At 56.1% G+C, this 8,193-nt stretch overlaps 1 protein-coding gene across 3 annotated transcripts in view; it reads left to right on the top strand.

Annotated features, from left to right (window-relative positions):
- The window catches only part of CBS (cystathionine-beta-synthase), a 21,142-nt gene continuing 12,949 nt past the window's right edge, over positions 1-8,193 (top strand). For 2 of the 3 annotated variants that reach the window (XM_012659987.1, XM_012659984.1), the window contains exons 1-4: positions 1-56; positions 2,586-2,622; positions 3,607-3,823; positions 7,479-7,585. In XM_012659987.1, the coding sequence (XP_012515441.1) occupies positions 2,598-2,622; positions 3,607-3,823; positions 7,479-7,585 (349 nt within the window). In that variant the 5' untranslated portion in view covers positions 1-56; positions 2,586-2,597. The remainder of the gene's footprint in view (positions 57-2,585; positions 2,623-3,606; positions 3,824-7,478; positions 7,586-8,193) is intronic. The other variant, XM_012659985.1, reaches the window with a different exon arrangement.

Below are 8,193 nucleotides of genomic sequence, written 5' to 3'. Positions count from 1 at the left end.
GCAGCTTGCCTCAAGGGGACCAGCCGGCCGCCTCTCTTTCCCGCGCTTCCGTCCAGGTGAGCACCGGCCCCGCGGAGCCCGAGCCCCCTCCACGACCCCCCAACTGAGGGTCCCTTCTGGGGTCCGGGACCGCTCCCGCCCCCACTCTCCTACGCCTCAGCGCGGAGTTGCGCCCCCGCCCGGGCGAGTAGGCCCCCGCCCCGCGCCCCGCGCCTCCCTCCCGCCACGCGGACCCGGCGGATCGGTCCCCGCTCTGGTGAGTCCGGCCGCCCTGAGCCTGGGGCTGAGCGTCCACGTGGCCCCGGCGCCCCCCACCCCCGCGGCTGCGGAGTGGACCCCACGGGCCGCGGACCCCGGAGTGTGGAGCGGGGACCCGGGGCGGAGATTTGCACGAGACGCGCGGTTACGGTGCAGAGCATTGATTTTTTTGCTGCGTCTGGATGGGAAACGGCTGTTTCGCAAATGGCTCTTTCCCGCAGACGGTGGTGGGGCGGGGTGAACACCGATGTAGCCGCGCGGGCGGCCCGCGGGTGGGGGCTGCGGGGTGGGGGCCCCGAGCGCCTCGCCCCCGAGCCTGGATGGGCGGGGCCCGATAACGCGAGGGAGGTGGGGGAGGGGCGGGAACGCAAACTTTCCGCTTCCCAGGGGTGTCCCGGGCAGGGGTGTGCTGGGTGTACTGGCCCCAAACCTTGTCCAAAGTGTCTTTCCGAAGACCCAGTGGCTGAGCGGTTTCCAGAGACCCTTCGTAGGGTCTTGATCGCCCACCTGAAAACTTTAGCGTCGAGTTTATTGAGTTTTATCCACACGCTCGGCCCTAACCGACTTCCCTGAGCGCTGGTGCGCCGGGCAGGGCCGCCCTTGGGGGCGTGCGGACCCCACGGAGGCCTTGTGGCTCGAGCTGCGGCGCCAGGAGAGCCCGCCGCCCCCGCGCGTGCGTCCGCCCGCCTAGCCGGCTTCCCGCCGAGCGCCCCGGGGTTCCTGGGGACAGGCCGCTTGCGTCCTGTGTTCCCAGAAGACCCTTACCTTGCCGGAGATTGCGCCACGACGAGCCGCGTCGCTAAAAGGGAGGCGTGGGGCCGCGTCTACGCGGCTCTGGCCAGCCCAGCGGTTGAGCGCGCCCACCGGGCCGAGGCACCGCCGAGCTGCAGCTTCTGAGCTGAGCGCGAGCTCGGCTGGGCCTTGTAGGACAGGGCCTTGTGCAAGGTGGGAGAATCACCCGGCCACCTGCACCCGGCGTAGGGAAGGCGCTGTTCCACTCACAGCTTTTTTAAAGGTCGGGGAAGCAGAGCTTGGGACATTCTTCGGTGGCTTCAGAAGGGACATGAACCTCTGAAAATGGGCGCACTTTTCTGGGGAAGAGAAGGTCCAAAGCCTTCTCATTCTTAGGTAAATCTGTGGTCCCTAGACCCGGAAAGCACCGCCCCCTGTGGGCATCTGCTGGAGGCCTGTCTACGTCTCGCCGCCTGTGCAGGAGAGCGGGAGAGCGGGAGGCTTCGGGCTGCTTCTGTCCTTGCTGGCTGGCCGTGGGCGGTGGGGGTGGGCTCGTGCGGGGTGAGGAGGTCCACAAGCCTCCACTAAAAGCAAGTGAGGGCAGGGCAGGGGGTTGCAGGCTGGGGTCACCTGAGCTGCACCCGTTAGGTGAGCTCCTTGAAGGGCCCTTCCAAACCCAGGCGGCTCCAGCAACTTATTTATGTATCTCTTTATTTCAGCATATCACAGGGGTACAGATGTTTAGGTCACATATATTGCTTTTGCCCCACCTGGGTCAGAGCTTCAAGCGTGTGCATCCCCTAGACCGTTCGCACCACACCCATTAGGAGTGTGTATACCCATCCCCTCCTCCTCCCTCCCACCTGCCCGACACCTGATGAATGTTATTACTATATGTGCACTTAAGTGTCGATCAGTTAATAGCAATTCGATGGTGAGTACATGCGGTGCTTGTTTTTCCATTCTTGGGATACTTCCCTTAGTCGAACAGGCTCCAGCTCTACCCAGGATAATACAGGAGGTGCTAGAGCACCGTTGTTTTTTGTGGCTGAGTAGAACTCCATGGTCTACGTATACCACATTTTATTAATCCACTCATGTATTGATGGGCACTTGGGTTGTTTCCATATCTTTGCAGTTGTGAATTGTGCTGCTATAAACATTCGAGTGCAGGTGTCTATTTTATAGAATGTCTTTTCTTTTTTTGGGTAGATGCCCGGTAGTGGGATTGCTGGATCAAATGGCAGTTCTACTTATAGCTCTTTGAGGGATCTCCATGTTACTTTCCACAGGGGTTGCACTAGTTTGCAGTCCTACTTATTTTTTAATAGACTTTTTTTTTTCAGTTTTAGATTTACAGAAAAATTGAGAAGGTAGTACAGAGGGTGCTGGTGCACGTCGCGCTGGCCCCTTGCACACACGGCTTTCCCTGTTACTGAGATCTGAAACATAATAAACTGATCACATTATCGTGTAATCATCGCTGACTTCATTGCTGCTAACTAAAGACCGTACTTTAGTCAGATTCGTGTCGTCTGCTCTCCTCCTTCTGTTCGGGGATCCCACACTGCGTTTTGTCCCCATGTCTCTTACAGAGTTTGAACTTGATGAATTATCAAAGCCATCAGTCAGGTGAGTGACGCTGTGGCACCTGGCTATGGACTTGTTGAATGTGAAAATCGAGGTCAGAGGCAGAAGAGGGGATGGGTCCCGTCCTGGCCCCTGGAGGTGACGAGGGCGCTGTCCGTTCGTTGTTCCCGGAGCAGGGAGACAGGGCTGCGGCCAGACGGGCCTCACCTTGGGGAGCCCGGTCCTCTTTTCTTATCTTTCTTTGTGTGTTCTATTTTAAAGTGCTCGTGTTTTTAAGTTGTGGGTAAAATATGTATGACATGATATTGATCATTTTAACCATGTGTAACTGTGCAATTCAGTGGCATTAATCATATTCGCAGTGTTATGCAACTACCGTCGCTGTCTATATCCAAACCATTTCATCATTCCCAGCAAAACCTCTGCACCCCTGAAACAGTAACTGTCCCCTTCCCGTCACCCAGCCCCTGGCAGCCTCCGTTCTGTCTTCTGTATCTATGAATTTGCCTGCTCTGCGGACCTCAGATTGGCCAGATGTAAGATGCTTGACTACACCAGGTGCCTCCTATCAGTGGCATCGCACAGTGCTTGTCCTTCTGTGACTGGTCTGTTTCACGTAGCACGACGCTGTCTTCAAGGTTCATCCGTGTTGTAGCATGTGTCTCAATTCCATTACTTTTTATGGTTGAATAATACTCTGTTGTATGTATAAACTACACTGGACGCTTGGGTTGCTCCCACATTTTGGCTGTTGTGAATAATGCTGCAATGAACGTGGGTGTGCAAATATCGTTCCCATTTTTTTTGGATATATGCCTAGGAGCCAAATTCCTGGGTCATATGGTAGTTCTGTGTTTAACGTTTTGAGAAACGGCCAAACTGTTGTCCGTAGCAGCCGGAGCCCGTGTGTCATGCCTGCGCCTGCCGGCTCATTTGAGTGAGCGGAGCCCAGACGGCCAGGGGAGCAGGATTCTCCGCATCGCAACAGCATCGAAGCCTGACGACGTCTCTCCCTGCCTTTGCCAGATCCCAGCATGCCTTCTGAGACACCCCAGGCAGAAGAGGGGTCTGCAGGGTGCCCCCACCTCTCAGGGGCACGCTCGGGGAAAGGGAGCCTGGAGAAGGGGCCCCCAGGGGACAAGGAAGCCAAGGAGCACCTGTGGATCCTACCCGATGCCCCAAGCAGGTGTGCCTGGCAGCTGGGCAGGCCCCATGCCGACTCGCCGCATCGCCACACCACCCCGTAAGTCCTTGTTTTTCGGTGCAAGGTGGGCGATCTGTTGCCTGGAGGGGCGGAGTTTGTTACCGGGAAGCCACATAGCCGAGAGGACTTGTAATTACTCTGGAGGACTGGTGAGCTGGGGGCGGGAGCACCTTTCCGATGAGTCAGCTGCAGCTCAGAGAAGCCAAGGCCTCTTTACGTTGTAGCCCAGCAGCTAGGCCAGTGCCCTGCAAAGAGAGTCAGTGCTCAGTAATATTTGCTGAATAAATAAATGAATGTGCCACGTCACATGCTTTGGTGACTGGTAAGGTGAGATTTCTCAGTTGAGTGTGTCTGGCCGCACACGCAGCTGTGATGGAGGTGTGGACATCTTCCCAGCGATTGGGGTCGTACCTGCTCTTTTGCACTTGACTCCAGGTCATAGACATTTCCCGTGGCTGTTACGTATTTTCCTGTAGTGGGCTCTTTTTATAGTTGAGCAGAGACTTTTGGATGAATACACCATATTTTTTTTTTTTTTTTGAGACAGGGTCTCGCTGTGTCGCCCAGGCTAGAGTGCAGTAGTGTCATCACAGCTCACTGCAGCCTCAAACTCCTGGGCTCCAGCGATCCTCCTGCCTCAGCCTCCCGAGTACCTGGCACTACAGGTGTGCGCCACCACGCCCAGCCAATTTTTTTATTTTTGTTTTTTGTAGTGATGGAGTCTTGCTTTGTTGCCCAGGCTGGTCTCTAACTCCTTGGCTCAAGGGATCCTCCCGCCTTGGCCTCCCAAAGTGCTAGGATTATAGGTGCGAGCCACTGTGCCCGGCCTAGACCATATTTTTTCAAGCACTCTATTGGTTAAATAGATGTTAGCATCATCTCATCGTAAGTAACTGCAAGAGAAAATACTACACATTCATTCACTCAACCAGTCTTTATTGATTATCTGCTATATTTCATGTTCTGTTCTGGGTGCAGAAGATATATCAGTAGAAAATAAAAATAAAAGTAAAAATCTCGGCTCATCATGAAACTTAAATTGAGCTCGCTAAGTCTTTGGGTTATGTTTGGTTATTTCCTTAGTATAATCTCCTTGAAGTAGAACAAATGAGTCAAAGAATATGCTTTTTAGATGCCTGATTCTTCCAGCTACGCTGCTGCCGACACTTACAGTTACTGATTTAAAAATCAGAGTGAGTGGTGGGCGGGGGATGAAATGAAATGAAAATTGACAAACCCAGAAGCTCTGAAGACTCATCTCAGTGCTGGGAGCTCGGGCCGCCAGAGAGGTGGGCCCTGCTGCCAAGACCACCGGAGCAGTTGGGGAGATGCCCCTTGAGGCTGGGGTGGTCTGCTGGGGGCAGGGAAGAGAGGCAGATTCCCAGGCTCCACAGGCTCCTGGCTGCGGGGCACGGGGGCGCCAGGCTGTCGGGTCGGGAAGCGGCCCCGCACCGACACCCACACTGGCCTAGTCCAGCCTCGTGAATCACCGGAAGGGGTTGGTGTCTCATCCCGAAATGCAGAGCCGAGGGCTCGTCCCAGGCCACGCGTGCGCTCAGGTTGCTGGTGACTCACCAGCTAGGAGGACGCTGGGGGGCTCTTGACCAAGGTCCCGAGGTGGGGCAGACACTGGGGACCCCTGGCAGCGAGGCCATGAGGGCAGTGAGGTGGCTGGGGTGGCCAGGGAGGGCCAGGAGCTGGCACCTGAATACCAGAAGGTGCCGGCATGTGGATGTCCGGGGAAGGGGGTTCGAGGTTCCACAGTGGGACAGGGCTGAGGGCTGCGGGGAGGCACAGGCAGGCCTATCCCTGGTGAAGACTTTGGGGTTTGTTCTTTTTGTCTTTCTTTCTTTTTGTTTTAAGGAGCACACTGTGGGGGATAGTTCCCAAAGCATTGCGTCCCTGGGGTTGGTCTAAGGTGCCGTGGGTTGTCCTCCCAGTGACCTCCCGCGGACGAAGAGAAAGTAGACAAGCTGTCTGTGGCCATCCCCGCAAATGCTGTCCTTTGTCGCGCTAGGTGACGGGCCCTTACCCTGATCACCTCTGCAGGCTTCTCAGGTGACTTTGTGGCGGCCGAGGCCTAGTGCTAGGTCAGCGCACCCAGTTCTCAGTGCCCCTGGGCGCCGAGATGCAGGGGTTCTCCCACCAGCTCGAACTGAATCAGTGAAAGAGCCCCCAGCGTGGAGGGCTTGGACACCTGCCGGGCCCCCCTCCAAGGCTGTCTCTTCCCTTTGCCAAGCCTAGTCCCACTCCACTGAGGACAGCACCCCCAGCAAAGTTTGGGGGTGCATCCTTGGGGCAGGGCTCTCTGCCTCCTGGGAAGGTGCGACTGGATTCCAGCTTCACTGCGTGGCTGCCTGTTTGGGCCTTTGGGAGGCTTCTCCCCACCGCCCTGGAGTGTGGCACTCCTGACACCTCAGGGCCCCCAGGGAGCTGGCCCTCCCTGGTCTAAGCATCACCCCCGAGGGCAGGGCCCAGGGAGCCCGCCCGTATCGCAGGTGCCCTGCTGGCTAGGGCCTGGCTCGAGGTTGGGGAGTGGCCAGTCAGAAATCTGAGGCCAGGAGGCTCTTGCGGCTCTGGAGGCCGAGAGGAGGCGTGTGTAGTCCCCAAGCAGGAGCGTGGCAGGGGCAGCACGGGGCCACTTGGGAAACCGCCTGGATCGGGGTTTGCACACACGGATGCCACAGAGCAGAGCGTCTCGGGCTTGGCTGCTGCCTGTCACCGTGTTGTCAGGTGGAAGAGCCCCTGCAGGAGTGGCTGGCCGCTAGTCCTGGCCCCAGGGACAAAATGACGAGTCTCAGCTCCGTGTTCTCTGTCTGGAATGTAGCTCTGCACACGCTGCGCATGACATTCTCTGCAATGCCAGACATCTGGGCGTGCGCTTTGCAGCCTTTGTCACTGGCTGGCGGCCGGGGATCTAAGGATTCTCTGCCTTAGGGTCAGCGCTTCACTTTTTTCATCAAAGAAAAGAAAAGGAAGTATCCCAGCAGCCAGGTGCAGAGACCCCAGGAAAGGCTTTCTAAAAAGGTGGACGTAGATCTGTTGTTTTGAAGTGAATATTTGCTTATTTTAACCTTTTTATTTGGAAAAAAATTTTTTTTTCTTTTTGAGAGACAAGAGTCTTGCCCTGTTGCCCAGGCTGGAGTGCAGTGGTATGATCATAGCTCACTGCGGCCTCGAACTCCTGGGCTCAGGTGATCCTCCTGCCTCAGCCTCCCAAGTAGCTGGGACTACAAGGCGTGGGCCGCCATGCCCAGCTCATTTTTTAATTTTCTATTTTTTGTACAGATGGAGTCTCACCGTGTTGCTCAGGCTGGTCTCAAACTCCTGGGCTCAAGCGATCCTCCTGCCTCATCCCAAAGTGCTGGGATTACAGGCATGAGCCACTATGCCTGGCCTATTTGGAATTAATTTAACGCTCACAAGAGTTGCAAAAATCATATCGAGGTGCTATGTACCCTTCACCCAGCTTCCCGCTGATAATGCCTTAGTAACTAAACTGCGGGCAATGTTTGGTTTTCATAGGTTTCTAGGTGCAAGCGTGTGTGTTTCAGGTGTGTACTTACGGGGCTGTGTGTGCAGATTTGTGTAACCACACCTTGATTCTTGATTTGTTTACAACAATGCACTTGGACTGCCAGGGCTAGTACTGTTTTTTTTTTCCTCTGAATAATTGTGGACTCTTCTGTTTTAGGACAAAATCTCCAAAAATTTTGCCAGATATTCTGAAAAAAATTGGGGACACCCCCATGGTCAGAATCAACAAGCTCGGGAAGAACTGTGGTCTGAAGTGTGAGCTCTGTGAGTACCCCGGCTCGCAGCGGGGCTTGCTCCGCCCCGCGTGGGGCTCCGCCGCGGCTGGGGCCTGGGGGCGCCCGGGGCGGACCCTTAGCCAAGGCCCAGGGGGTGGACAGTGGGGTCGGAAAACATGCTGGTTAATGAGTGGCTACAGTCACATTAGTAAAGTTCAGGAAGAAAACACGACAGGGTGATGTGTCAGAGGGTGACCGAGTGACCACAGTGAGCGATGGCAGGGAAGGGGTGGCCTTTGAGCTGAGGCCCGAATGTGAAGGAGCTTGCGGGAGGATCGGGCGAGCAAGGAGGTTGAGTGCGGAGGTTCCCTCAGGTTTTATAGGAAGGAGGGGACGTGTCATAGGATGACATGACAGTTTGTGGCAGGTCTCAGTCGGCGCAGGACAGGGCGTGTTGGTCTTTGTCTTGCTAGCTCTGTGGGGACTGGCAGTTCAGCCAATCGTTTGAGACGAGGCGCGGAACTGGGAGGCCCGTGGCTGGCTTGTCCTGAGTCAGCGCAGTTACCGGGATCTCGCTAGAGCTGCACGGGAAGGGCGGTCGCAGGAAGCTGTCTGCAGATACCGGGGTGCAGGGAATTCGTATCACTGCTCCTCCGA

Source organism: Propithecus coquereli, unplaced genomic scaffold (assembly GCF_000956105.1).
Source record: "Propithecus coquereli isolate 6110/MARCELLA unplaced genomic scaffold, Pcoq_1.0 Scaffold644, whole genome shotgun sequence".
Classification (NCBI taxonomy): domain Eukaryota; kingdom Metazoa; phylum Chordata; class Mammalia; order Primates; family Indriidae; genus Propithecus; species Propithecus coquereli.
The sequence above is the reverse complement of the archived record's forward strand: the minus strand, read 5'-3'. Positions and strand labels throughout refer to the sequence as shown.